We start from the raw sequence: 13,527 nt of genomic DNA on the forward strand, positions 1-13,527 counted from the left end.
ATGGTTAGGCCCGCTGGGCAGGTAGCGCGCTTCCGCGGCTTCCCTCCACCCCTTTCCCTTGCCCCATTGGTAGGGGCTGCGGGTCCGGGCGGAAGTGGGGCAGGCGGGCGGGCGCGAGGCGTCACCGTTGTATATTCATGAGGCGCGCGCAGCTCGGCATGCTAATGAGGCGGGGCGCGGCGGCAGGCTCAGGAGCTGCTGGGCGGCGGCGGCGGCTGCTCGAGCGGAGCTGCGGGGCGGGAGTGGCGTAGGCGCGGGGTCACCGGCCAGCGCGAACGGGGACATGGAGCCGTCCGGCGGGGGTCTGGCGCCCGGCCGCGGGACCCGGGACAAGAAGAAGGGTCGGAGCCCGGATGAACTGCCTGCGACGGGCGGCGACGGCGGCAAATCCAAGAAATTTGTGAGTGTCCCTCCCACCCCGCTCCCTCAGCCCAGCCCGGTAACCGCCCCTCTGGCCCCGGGAGACCCCAGCGGCGGGCCCCGGGGGCGCCCGCCCGTCTCCAGGGAGCCGCCCCCGCGCCGCCTCTGCCGGTTTCGCTGGGTTCCTCGGCTCGGCAGCCCGACATCCTCGCGCTCCGGGACCGCGGGGAGCCGCGAAGTCCCACCTGGCTCTGGCCCCGGCCGCCTGGGCATCTGCCCCCGCCGGCAGCGCGCACGCTGTGCCCTCCCGCCCCCTGAGCCCCGGCCGGCGCTCGGCCCCACTTCCTTTCTTCTTCCTCCCCTACCCGAACACGCCTTCTCTGCCTCTCGCTCCCCGGGCCCTCCTCACCCGGGCGGCCGCCCTTTGGGTGTTTTCTGGTTTCCTTCTCCTAAGGTCACTTCCTTCCTCAGGAGCGAGCCTTTTCACCTGCTAACTTTCCTCCCGCCCCGGCCCCCGCTGGGCCCGCAGCCCGGTGTCACCTGATAATCCTTCCCCTCAGGAATGCTACCTGGCCTGGGCCCCACCCCCGGCTCGGCGTGGACGTTCGTCCTGGCGCCTGCAGGAATGGGTTCCTGCCCAGGTCCTGTGGCCACTGGGGCAGGACGCTGGTCTGCCTCCCCCTGGCGCTCCCGGCCCGAGAACCCTCTCCGTGGCCTGTTGCTTTCTACTTTTTAGGGATTTAGAACTTCTCTCGGGATTATGCCCTCCTTGCCCTAGGACGGTGATAAACCTGTTCCTTGGGGAGGAAGTTGGACGTCAAGGCCAAGAAGTTTGTGACTAATGGACTTGGCCTTCTGCGTTTCCCGTCCTGCTCACCTGCTCTGTGCGGCTCGTGACAGCCCGCTTGTACCTGTGGAAGAGTTCGGCTTTTCCCAAGCGCCTGTTACCTCCAATCTCAGTGGAAGGAGCATGGATATTCCTGTATTCCGATCACATTTCCTCACCTTCTGCCCACACGGAGTCACCTCTCCAGGGAGCTGTGTGTTTACTTTTTACTGTAAAAGCTTTGCGATGCAGAGCGTTGTCCAAAAGAGGGAAGGGGGCTTGGAGCTTAATAACCATGTGCTGGCTACGGAATGAGAACTGTAGTCATTTCGTTTTCTCTTGGAGGCAGTCACGTCCCCACTGTAGTAACTCTTCCTACTCACCAAATGGTGTGTGGCTCCTAGCCCCACGGCCCAGGTCCATGCGTTTGGATGGAAAGCTGACAAAGTGGTGGAAACGGGAAGAAGATGTTGTTCTGTAACCTAGAGGGTTGAGATGCAGAGTGTACTAAACAGAATTAAAATAGTGACTCATCTCTTCCTACCTATTTCTAGCAAGACCAGGTGCTCCTGGACCGTGCTGTCCAGTGACACACAGGCCGTCAGCAAGTGCCTGCTTTTTTCTGGCAAACACTTGTTTTTCTCCAGAAATACAGGATTAATAGTAGGGACAATCCCTGACCCCTTGGGTGACTTAAAACAACTTTTCTCTGTTTCTTTACGATAAGATGGACCCTTAAGTTTGAGAGCTTTCCTTTTAGAACTGGGGCCCATATTCTTTCTGTTTCTGTGTCTTTTTGTTTTGATTTTGTTTCCATGGGGACTGTTTGACCTTCCTCACCCAAATTCCAGCTATTCTTGCTGATTTGCAGTGGCCTCTGTGGCTTGTCAGTGGTTTCCAGTCTTCATTAGAATTTTCTATGTGATTTTATTTTATGTAAAGCTTGTGTGGTTCACAAAGTCTGCTAAGTGTGTGGTGCTGGGAGGTGAGAAACCAGAAGAAACTCAGCTTCTTTCCACCTGTTTTTTGGACTGTCCGTGGAGTCTTGTGTATGCCGAGTGGATTTGGCTCAGAGTTGTTGGTATTTGCTTTAGAGAGGGTGGAGCTGAAGCAAGTTCTCTTTTTCTTACCGAGGTGTTGGTCTTAACCCTTAATCTTCTGAATTTTAAAACTAGGTAATACAGGTAGTCAGGAGAATTGTATTCATAGATAGGGGATTAGGAGGTTTCCAGGAGAGATGTGCTATTTAGCCCTTTAATTGCCACCTATAACCTAATTCATGGCATCAGAATATTTTGTCTTTCTCTTTGCTCTTTTTTTTTTTTTTTTTTAAGATTTATTTAATTATTTGAACGGCAGAGTTAGAGAGGCAGAGGCAGAGAGGGAGACAGAGAGGTCTTCCATCTGCTGGTTCACTCCTCAGATGGCCGCAATGGCAGGACCTGTGCCAATCTGGAGCCAGGAGCTTTATTTGGGTCTCCCATGCCAGGGTAGGAGCGCAAGCACTTGGGCCATATTCCACTGCTTTCCCAGGCCATAGTAGAGAGCTGGATCAGAAGTGGAGCAGCCCTGACCCAAACTGGCTCCCATATAGGATGCTGGCACTGCAGGTGGTAGCTTTACATGCTGGGCCACAGCACTGCTCCCCCCCCCCCAACCCCTTTTTGCTCTTTTTATGAAACTCTGGAAATGAAAGAAGAGGAGGAGCATTGCAATCCACTTCTCTTTGTGTCTGGTTATGTATATGTGGGTGGGTGGAGTGGGCGAGATTGCTGGTGTGCTTTTGTTACCCATGGCTTAGTTTTCTTAAACTATAGGCTAAGACTGAAGTCAAAGCTCTTTCGCCTACTCTACCTTTTCTAAAGTGTATATCCTCCAGAACACCATTAAGAACATATTTTATGATACTGCACTGGCTTGGACTAGTTGTGCCTGAAGGTTGTTTGCATTTGAGGGGTTCTATTCCTTTAGCTGCTGCTACATACCTTTTTGGGCTTACTCAGGTTCTAAGTACAGGATCAGCTGATTAGAACACTGAGTCCACAGATTGCCTAAGCTCTACTGTTACCCTCTGAAGCATCTTGTGTGGAAAGGAGATGGAGGCCAAGTTTAAAAAGTGGTTGGGTGGGGCCAGTGCTGTGGCCTAGTGGGCTAAAGCCTCTGCCTGCTGCACCGGCATCCCATATGGGCAGCTGTTTTAGTCCTGGCTGCTCCTCTTCCGATCTGGCTCTCTGCTATGGCCTGGGAAAGCAGTGGAGGATGGCCCAAGTATTTGAGCCCCTGCACCTGCATGGGAGACCCAAAGGAAGCTCCTGGTCCTAGCCACTGGGACCATTTGGGGAATGAACCAACAGATGCAAGGCCTTTCACTCTCTCTCTCTCTCTCTTCTGTAACTCTGACTCTCAAATAAATAAAAAATATTAAAAAAAAGTGGTTGGGCGCAAAATTGCATGTGAGGTGGGTATTTGGCGCAGTGTCTTAAGATGCCTCTGGTATGCCAGCATCATATATTGAAGTGCCTGGGACTGCTGCTCTTCATTCTAGCTTCCTGCTAATGCAGCGGGTGATGGCCCAAATATTAGGGTCCCTGCCACTCAGCTAGTAGACCTGTATTGAGTTCCAGCCACCTCACTTTGATCTGGCCCAGGCCTATCTGTTGGGGAAATTTGGAGAGTCAACCAGTAAAACCAATAAAATAAAAAAAAAACATGTGATTTTTAGAGTTGCTGGTATGCATGGCTATAGCCAGGCTGCTGGTATTTCTCTTTGGGTCCTCCTTTGTCTGCTCCTGTGCCATGAGCATGTCCTTGCGTTATTTCAGTGCCTTATTCTTCCATCTGAAGATGAAGGAAAATGAGAATTCCAGCTGAACAGGGTGTCTTCTGACTTCTCAGCAGTGATTAACGTGGGTGTCAAGTAAGACTGGTTTCTGAAATGTGTAAGTGGAGTAAGTAGAACCAGGATGCTAGGAGAATGCAGAGTATTTGTGCATTTACTGGGCTCTGTGCCTTCTCATACAGGTTTGCAATTGACACATTCTAAGAAGAGACTATTGCTCTTTGTTTGAGGTAGGAGCATAACTTTTTAAAACAGAAATTTCATTGTGGGATTCGATAGAATAGATAACTTTTAAAATGTTTAATTTTGAATGTCTGTATTGAATTATTATCATACTGCTGTTTCATGCTCTTTTGAAGGCAAAGTGAGAGTGTAAATGTTTAGTTGTAGATGCTGGCCCAAAATGAAAGCAATTAAAGGTGAAGTAAGTAATAACACAAAGAATATGGAAATGTGGAATCATTCATGCATATTTCTGTTTCTGCTTGTCTTTTTTTTTTTTTAAGGTTTACTTATTCATTTCAAAGGCAGAGTAATAGGGAGAGACACAGAGAGAGAGAGAGGTCTTCCATCTGCTAGTTAACTCCCCAAGTGCCTACAACAGCCAGGGCTGAACCAGCCTGAAGCCAGGAGCTAAGAACTCCATCAAGATCTACCGTGTGGGTAGCAGGAACCCATGCATCTGGGCATTCATCCTCTGCTTCCCAGGTGTATTAGCAAGAAGCTGGATAGGAGGCAGGGGGTAGCCAAGACTCAAACCAGGTACTCCTATATGGAATGTGGGCGTACCAAGTGGTGATTTAACTTGCTGTGCCACAGTACTCATTCCTGTCTCCTGTTAAAAGACATTAACTTTGGGCCAAAAGTTGGCAGATAACTGAGAAATACACAGAGATCATTGTGTAAGTCATTTGTGTGTGTGTGTTTTTTTTTTTTAAAGATTTTATTTGTTTACTTGAAAGAGCTACATCTAGGCAGAGAGAGGTCTTCCATCCACTGGTTCACTCTCCAATTGGCCGCGATTGCTGGAGCTGCACTGATCCAAAGCCAGGAGCCAGGAGCTGCTTCTGAGTCTCCCAAGCGGGTGCAGGGGCCCAAGGACTTAGGCCATATTCTACTGCTTTCCCAGGCCATAGCAGAAAGCTGGATTGGAAGTGGAGCAGCCGGAACTCGAACTGGTGCCCATTTGTGGTGTTGGCACTGCAGGCAGCGGCTTTACTCACTACACCACAGTGCTGGCCCCCGTATGTATTTTTAAAAGGTGATAAACACAGGGATTACTTAGTTTGGAAAGGGGGAGGAGAGCCTGCAGGAATGTTGCTAGGATGTTTGAGATGACAGAATGATACCTTAACATTTTCTGCCCTCACTGCTTGCCTTTCCAGGAGAGTCATGGGTCCCTTGATAGTGTTACATGCACCTGTTTCAAAGAACATTGGCCTTTCTCAGGAGATGAAACTGAGGGAATGCGTTTGAGTCGGGAGAGTAGGTAAATGTTGGGATACTTCTTTTAAAAGATCTGTAAGTTATTACAAAAGCTAAGAGAGTAGTCAGAAATGATTCAGCTTTATTGATGGGAATATGGATCAGAATAGGCTAATTTTATCCTGTAAGATAGAATAACCTTTTGTTATCCCTGAGGACTTTGAGTGTATTTTATAAATGAGTTACCAAGTTATTGTTGAAGAGTGTTGTGTCTTCTGTGAAATGTAATAAAATCACATATGGTTTAGAATAACAGGATAAGTTCATGTTTATTGACAAGAAATACTATTATATAGACATAAAGGGTTTGTAGATGTAGGTGGTGTTTTCTCCCAAGTCTCAGTAGCTAAAATATTTTATGACAGCAAAAATCATCCCCATTTTGAAACAAACCTTTTTTTTTTTCCCCAGATTTATTTTTTGTTTATTTGAAAGGCAGAGTTACAGAGAGGCAGAGCAGACAGAGAGAGAGAGGTCTTCCACCCGCTCGTTCATTCTCCAAATGGTCATGATGGCTGGAGCTGGGCTGATCTGAAACCAAGAGCCTGGAGCTTCTTCCAGGTCCCCTACACGAGTGCAGGGGCCCAAGCACTTGGGCCATCTTCTGCTACTTTCCCAGGCCATTTCAGAAAGCTGGTTTGGAAGTGGAACAGCCGGGACTTGAACCAGCGCCCATATGGGATGCCAGCACTGCAGGTGGAAGCTTAGCCTTCTGTGCCATAGCGCTGGCCCCACAAACTTTTTTTAGAATTCTTTTTGATGTTGAGCCTCTTTATGTCAATCAATTTTTGTTTGAAAACATAGTGAAAAATATCATCTCCTGTTACCAGCAAGGGAACATCAGGTGTGTGCCTCTAGTTGGGGTTGAGTAAGACAAAGCTGCATACTCTGTCTAGCTGCTTGTCATCGGCTCTCTGCTCTTGTTTCTTCCTGCTTCTGTAGCGGCTGGCTCAAGCCCATGAATAGCCAGACCTTTGGGGAACCAGGGACAATAGGAAGCTGTTCTGATAACATTGAAGCTAATATTGAAAAGTAAAGAATATTTTATTTTTTATTCATACTTGAAAGGTAGAGTGGGAGTGAGAGAGAGTGAACTTCATTTACTGGTTCACTCCCAAAATGCCTACAACAGTTAGGGCTTGAGCAGGAGCCCCCGAACCCCATCCAGGTTTCCCACTTTTGTGCAAGGGCCCAAACATTTGCACATCATCTGCTCCCTATCAAGGTGAATTAGCAAGAAGCCTGATCCACAGCAAAGGGCTGGAACTCAGACTGGCACTACTGTATTTCTCTTCATCTGTCCTGTTGGGGCAGGGAGAGGGGAAGGAGGGGAGTGGGGGGGGGGAGGGAGAGAGAGAGGGAGAAAGGGGAGAGAAAGAGATCTATCCATTGGTTCATTCCCCAAACGTCTGGCCAGACCAAAGCCAAACTGGCATTCATATGGGATACTGGCATTGGATGCGGTAGCTTAACCTCTTGTACCACCACATGGGCCCCAAGGGATTCTTTTTTTAAGATTTTTTTTTTTTGAAAGGCAGAGTTACAGAGGGAGAAAGGGAGAGACAGAGAATCTTCTGTCTGCTGGTTCAGTCCCCAAAAGGCCGCAATGACTAGAGCTGGGCCAAGCCAGAGACAGGAGCTTCTTCGGGGTTTCCCATGTGGGTGCAGGGCCCAATTACTTGAGCTATCTTCCTCTGCTTTCCCAGGCACGTTAGCAGGGAGCTAGAATGGAAGCAGAGCAGATGGGGCTTGAAATGGCACTCTGATATGGGATGCCAGCATTGCAGTAGTGGCTTAATCTGTGCCACACTGCTGGCCCTGAGAATACAGTTTGAATATCAGTAAGCCCAAACATCCAGTAGTCACTTCTTGGATTTGTAGGTTGGAAACATCAAGTGGCTGAGGTGGAAATTGGACGAATAAACAGATGAAGAGAAGCAGAAATTTTGCATCCTAGAATTCTTTTAGTAAATTTCAGGATCTTGGAATACAATTGGAGTAGTAGAAGCTGTGAAAGTGAGTGAGAAAAGATGAAAGAAACAGGCTCTCAGTTGCTTGGCTCTGTGACAATTGGGGAGTGTTAATTTGCCCTTTAAATATTTGTTTAAATATCTTTCCTCCAAGAAGGGGGATGGAACAGATAAGGGAGAATTAGCATAACGGAACTGAATGAAAAACAAATGGCATTCTTTTAAGGAAAATTTTAAAAAGGATTTATTTATTGGAGGTAGCTAATAGAGTACCTAAAATGGAATTGGTGAAACGGACATTTTGGGATTTGATGATTGTTTACAGCCCTCATCTCTACTGTTGAGGAACAATTTTTTTTCTTCATACTGTTTGTTGAACTCTTTACTTAGTGTAGGGTTAATCTTATTAGGATAAAATAAACTGGAAATAAATCTTTGTAAAAACTAAGAGTGGGAGTAGGAGAGGGAGGAGGAAAAAGGCTTGGAGCATGGGTGGGAGGGTAGGGTGAGAAGTATCTCCATGTTCCTGAATCTGTATGTATGAAATACATGACACTTTTATTTCTTAAATAGAATTTAAAAAATAAAGAAATCTCATGAGAAAAAAAAATTATTCATTTGCAGTGCGGAGTTACAGAGAGAGGGAGAGACAGATCTTCCATCTGTTGGTTTTCTCCAAATGATTGCAGTGGCCGGGATGGGGCCAGGCTGTAGCCAGGAGGCAAGAGTCTCCTCCAGGTCTCCCAGGTGGATGCAGAGACCCAAGGAATTAGGCCGTCTTCCACTGCTTTGCCAGGCCATAGCAGAGAGCTGGATTGTTAGTGGAGCTGCCAGGACTTGAACAAGGATGCTTGTGCTGCCCTACCCCCTATATCACAATGCTGACCCTAGGAAATACTCTTAAGGAAAATGTTAAAATTCCACTGTTGGTAGTTAGGTCCTTAGGCATTAACTACTTGTACATTTTGTTAAGGTAGCAAATATAGGTAGAGTTTATGATATTTTGAATTCATTTTCTGCATTTCTAATTCTATGACTTATTTCCTCTTATCAATAGTGTTGAATAGTGTTGTGTGAGGGACATGATTTGTATTTTCTTCAAAGATTTAACATACTTTAATGACCCAACAGAAGTTGATTTATAGTCCATCTTTGATCCTAAAGGCCGCAGAAAACCAAGCTGTGTACCTTGGTAGTTGGCCTTACAACTTCTCTTATATCTCAGACATGTTGGCCATATTTTCTTTTTTTTTTTTTTTTTTTTAAGATTTATTTATTTGAAAGGCAAAGTTACAGAGAGGCACAGAGAGAGAGAGGTCTTCATCCACTGGTTCACTCCCCAGTTGGCCACAATGACTAGAGCTGCGCCAATCAAGAGCCAGAAGCCAGGAGCTTCCTCTGGGACTTCCCATGTGGGCGCAGGGGCCCAAAGACTTGGGCCGTCTTCTACTGCTTTCCCAGGCCACAGCACAGAGCTGGATTGGAAGTGGAGCAGCCGGGACTTGAACCGGCATCCATATGGATTGCTGGCACTGCAGGCAGTGGCTTTACCCGCTACGCCACAGTGCCAGTCCCTACCCTCATATTTAAAGTGCACAATTTGGGGGCTGGCATTGTGGTGTAGTGGGCCTGAAGCCCCGGCATCCCATATGGACACCGATTCGAGTCCCAGCTGCTCCACCTCCCATCCAGCTCTCTGCTATGGCCTGGGATAGTAGTGGAAGATGGTCTGAATCCTTTTACCCCTGCACCTGTGTGGAAGATCGGAAGAAGTTCCTGTTCCTGGCTCCTGACTTCGGATTGGCACAGCTCCAGCTATTGCAACCAATTGGGGAGTGACCCAGCAGATGGAAGACCTCTCTCTCTCCCTCCCTCTCCCCCCCCCCCCCTCTCTCATTCTCTCTGCCTAGCTGTAGCTCTTTCAGGTAAAAAATTTGTTTATTCATTTAACTATTGATGGACATTTGGGTTGTTTCCAGTTTTTTGTTTGTTTTGCTGTGAACATTTATTTGTGTATAAGTTTTTTTTTTAAAAAAGATGTTTTTATTTATTTGAAAGGTGGAGTTATAGAGAGGGAGAGGCAGAGAGAAGTCTTCCATCTGCTGGTTCACTTCCCAAATGGCTGCGACAGCTGGAGCTATGCCAGTCTGAAGCCAGGAGCCAGGAGCTTCTTCTGGGTTCCTCACGTGGCTGCTGGGACCCAAGGACTTGGGCCACTTTGCACTGCTTTCCCAGGCACATTAGCAAGAAGCTGGATTGGAAGTGGAGCAGCTGGGTCTTGAATTGGCGCCCATATGGGGTACCAGTGCTGTAGGTGGAGGCTTAACCTGCTATGCCACAGTGCTGACCCCTGTGCATAGGTTTCTGGACAGACATTATGTCTTAATTTCTCTTAGGTAAATATATATAAGTGGAATGTCTGGGTCGTATGTTAGATCTGTGTTTGATTTTTTTTTAAATTTTTTTTTCTATTTTTGACAGGCAGAGTGGACAGTGAGAGAGAGACAGAGAGAAAGGTCTTCCTTTTGCCGTTGGTTCACCCTCCAATGGCCGCCGTGTAGCGCGCTGCGGCCAGCGCACCGCAGGAGCCAGGTGTTTATCCTGGTATCCCATGGGGTGCAGGGCCCAAGCACTTGGGCCATCCTCCACTGCACTCCCTGGCCACAGCAGAGAGCTGGCCTGGAAGAGGGGCAACCGGGACAGGATCGGTGCCCCGACTGGGACTAGAATCTGGTGTGCCGGCGCCACTAGGCGGAGGATTAGCCTAGTGAGCCGCGGCGCCGGCCTGTGTTTGATTTTTTTTAATAAATTGCCAGACTGTTTTCCAAAGTGGTGGTACCATTTTACATTTTCATTAGCAACATACAGGAGTTCCAGTTCCTTGCTAACTCTTGATATGCTTCGTCTTATATTTTAGCCACTCTAGTGGCTATGTGGTGATACTCCAGTGAAGCTTTAGTTTGTAATTCCCTTATGATGTTGAACATCTTTTCAAGCCCTTTATCTCCTGCCTCCCAGCGTACACATTAGCAAGAAACTGACATCAGGAGCTGAGTGGGGACTCAAAGCCAGGCACTCCCCCCTGGGGTGTGGGCATCCCAGGTAGTGTCTTCACTGCTGTGCCAAAAGCCTGTCCCTTAGTGCGCAAAATGTTAACCTGATCGCGTAAGGAGTAGGTACAAAGAGCAGACAAGGGGGTGCGTGTTTGCCCTGTTCGTTAAGGCACTGATAGGACAGCCGTGCGCTACATTGGAGTGCTTGCATTTCACTCCTAGGTTCGGTTTGTTTCCAGCGTCGTACTGATGCAGACCCCTGGGAAGCAGCAGTGATCACTTAGGTGGCTGGGCTCCTGCCACTCATGTGGGGAACTTGGATTGAGTTCCCAGCTCCTGAAGTACGAATCCAGCCCCAGCTGTTAACTGGCTTTTGGGGTGTAAGTCAACAGATGGGGGTGTGTTCTCACTGTATCTGTCTCTTTCCCTCTCTCCATGTGACTTTCATTTCCTTAAATGTATAATTTGATGAAGTATGACTTTTTTCATTTTTATTTTTTGTGTAATATTTTAAAAATCTTTGCTAAAATCATGGTCACTAAGATTTTCTGATTTCTTCTGGAAATTTTCTAGATTTAGCTCTTAAATTTGGCGCTGTGCCACTACAGATATTTGATTTCTGTTCCACACATTCGTTTTCAATATAAATTTTTACTTTTAGGCATGTTAGAACATTTCTGATATTTTTGGATCAGGGACCTCAGAGATTCCATTTATCCTGGAAGCATTTTTTTCCTTTGTTAGGTGGTGTCAGTAACCTTTAGCTTCTCTGTACTCAGTGTGCTACAGGTGACATAGTGCTAATCTTCCTGTCTATGAGTATTAATCATTGTTCATCATCTTCACAGATAAGGAAGATTGATTCCAGACTGGAAGGAGAGGAAGTTAATAATAACAATAATAGTAACGGTAATAATAGCAGATTTTTTTTGCAGACTTACTATATCCCTGGCACTATGCTATTAAAAGATCATATATTTATTATCATTAATGTCCATATTGACTTTTTAAAATAGACACTGTTATTACTTCCATTTTTTTTTCTTTTTTAAGATTTACTTACTTATTTGAAAGTCACAATTGCACACAGAGAGGGAGGAAAAGACAGACAGGCATCTTCCATCTGCTGGTTCACTTCTCAAAAGGCCTCAACTGCTGGAACTAGGCTGATGGGGAGCCGTAGGTGCAGGGGCTAAGCACTTGCCCCTCTTCTGCTGCTTTCCCAGGCACACTAGTGGGGAGCTGGATTGGAAGTGGAGCAGCTGGGTCTCAAACCAGTGTCCATATGGGATGCAGTTGTTGCAGGCAGAGGCTTAACTTTCTGCTCCACAGTGCTGGTCCTCCTATTACTTAAATTTTATAGGTGTTAAAACTAAGACTTGGGGCCGGCGCTGTGACGCAGTGGGTTAATGCCCTGGCCTGAAGAGCCGGCATCCCATATGAGCGCCGGCACACCGCCTTGCGGCGCCGGCACACCGGGTTCTAGTCCCGGTCGGGGCACCGATCCTGTCCCGGTTGCCCCTCTTCCAGGCCAGCTCTCTGCTGTGGCCCGGGAGTGCAGTGGAGGATGGCCCAAGTGCTTGGGCCCTGCACCCCATGGGAGACCAGGAGAAGCACCTGGCTCCTGCCATCGGAACAGCGCGGTGCGCCGGCCGCAGCGCGCTACCGCGGCGGCCATTGGAGGGTGAACCAACGGCAAAAAAGGAAGACCTTTCTCTCTGTCTCTCTCTCACTGTCCACTCTGCCTGTCAAAAAAAAAAAAAAAATGATTAAGATATTGCCTAAGAACTCCAGATAAGTGAAACTGGGATTTTTTTTCTTTGCTGTATGGTGAGGAGTGGAGAGTAGTTTGTCTGGTTTGCTTAAACCTGGTCTACCCTGTATCCAAAGGCTGAACAAGAAGTCATGTGGTTGCCTTCTCAGGTTTAGTTGTGATTTTTTTTTTTTTTTTTAAAGATTCATTTGTTTTAGAGGCAGAGTTACAGAGAGGAGGAGACAGCAAGAGGTCTTGCGTACGCTAATTCACTTCCCAAATTGCAGCAGTGGCTTGAGCTCGGCCGATCCAAAGCCAGGAGCTTCTTCTGGGTCTCCCTCAAGGCTGCAGGTACCCATGGACTTGGGCCATCTTCTACTGGTTTTCCAGGCCATTAGCAGGGAGCTGGATTGGAAGTGGAGCACCTGGGACTAGAACAGCTACCCATATGGGATGCCGGTGCTGCAGGCTGAGGCTTAACCCACTATGCCACAACACTGGCCCCAGTCCTGACTTTTGAAAGAGATTATAATCTTTGCTGTGTTTGCACAAGAATGGGTAGAAAAAGCTCCAAAACTATGAATGTAGACTTCATATACTATAGAAATTCAGAGAGGTGAGGAAATTAAGGACAGCTAAGTTTCAGAATCCTAAAACGCTAGAGGTGAGAAGAATGCTAAAAATGATCTAACTCAACCCTTTTATTTTATAGATCGAAATGTTGGCCCAGATCTAATACTAGTACCAGAATCCTTGTCTCCTCTGCAGTTTTCTAATCATGTGGGGGTATTAGCTACATGGTATGACTTCACTGCTAGTTAACCATGTGAACTCTGGGCAAGTCATTCCACTTGGTCTTTTCCTCCCATAAAATAAGAGGATAGTTATCCGAATGTCCCAAATTTTGTAAATAATCTGGAATATAATTGTGGGCAGTAATAGTTAGCTTCATCGGAGGTGGGGGATATAATTGGTCCTGTAAGGAAATCCGGTTGACAGATTAGTGGAGACTTCAGAGGGTGGGGAGCACTGTGAGCAGCTCAGGTGTGAATGTTTGGCTGTAATGAAGAGAAACGACGGATTGGATTACAGGATTAGTGGGACAGAAATCATTTAAGAAAGTCAAAGGAAGTCAATTCATAGAGATTTTTTTATCCCTAGGATTGGCTTGTAGATTATTCTTCTCTAAAACCTGCAGTGAGCATGACTGGAACTTAGCATGTTGTAACATGTCAGGATGC

General features: G+C 47.2%; 1 protein-coding gene across 1 annotated transcript in view; it reads left to right on the top strand.

The window, feature by feature from the left end:
• LOC133758785 (protein diaphanous homolog 1-like) overlaps positions 1 to 13,527 on the top strand; it is a 72,812-nt gene continuing 59,285 nt past the window's right edge. Inside the window, exons 1-2 of the mRNA XM_062189929.1 lie at positions 1 to 21; positions 74 to 400. Coding sequence (XP_062045913.1) covers positions 1 to 21; positions 74 to 400 — 348 coding nt within the window. The remainder of the gene's footprint in view (positions 22 to 73; positions 401 to 13,527) is intronic.

The sequence above is a fragment of the Lepus europaeus genome, chromosome 4 (genome assembly GCF_033115175.1).
Source record: "Lepus europaeus isolate LE1 chromosome 4, mLepTim1.pri, whole genome shotgun sequence".
Classification (NCBI taxonomy): Eukaryota; Metazoa; Chordata; class Mammalia; order Lagomorpha; family Leporidae; genus Lepus; species Lepus europaeus.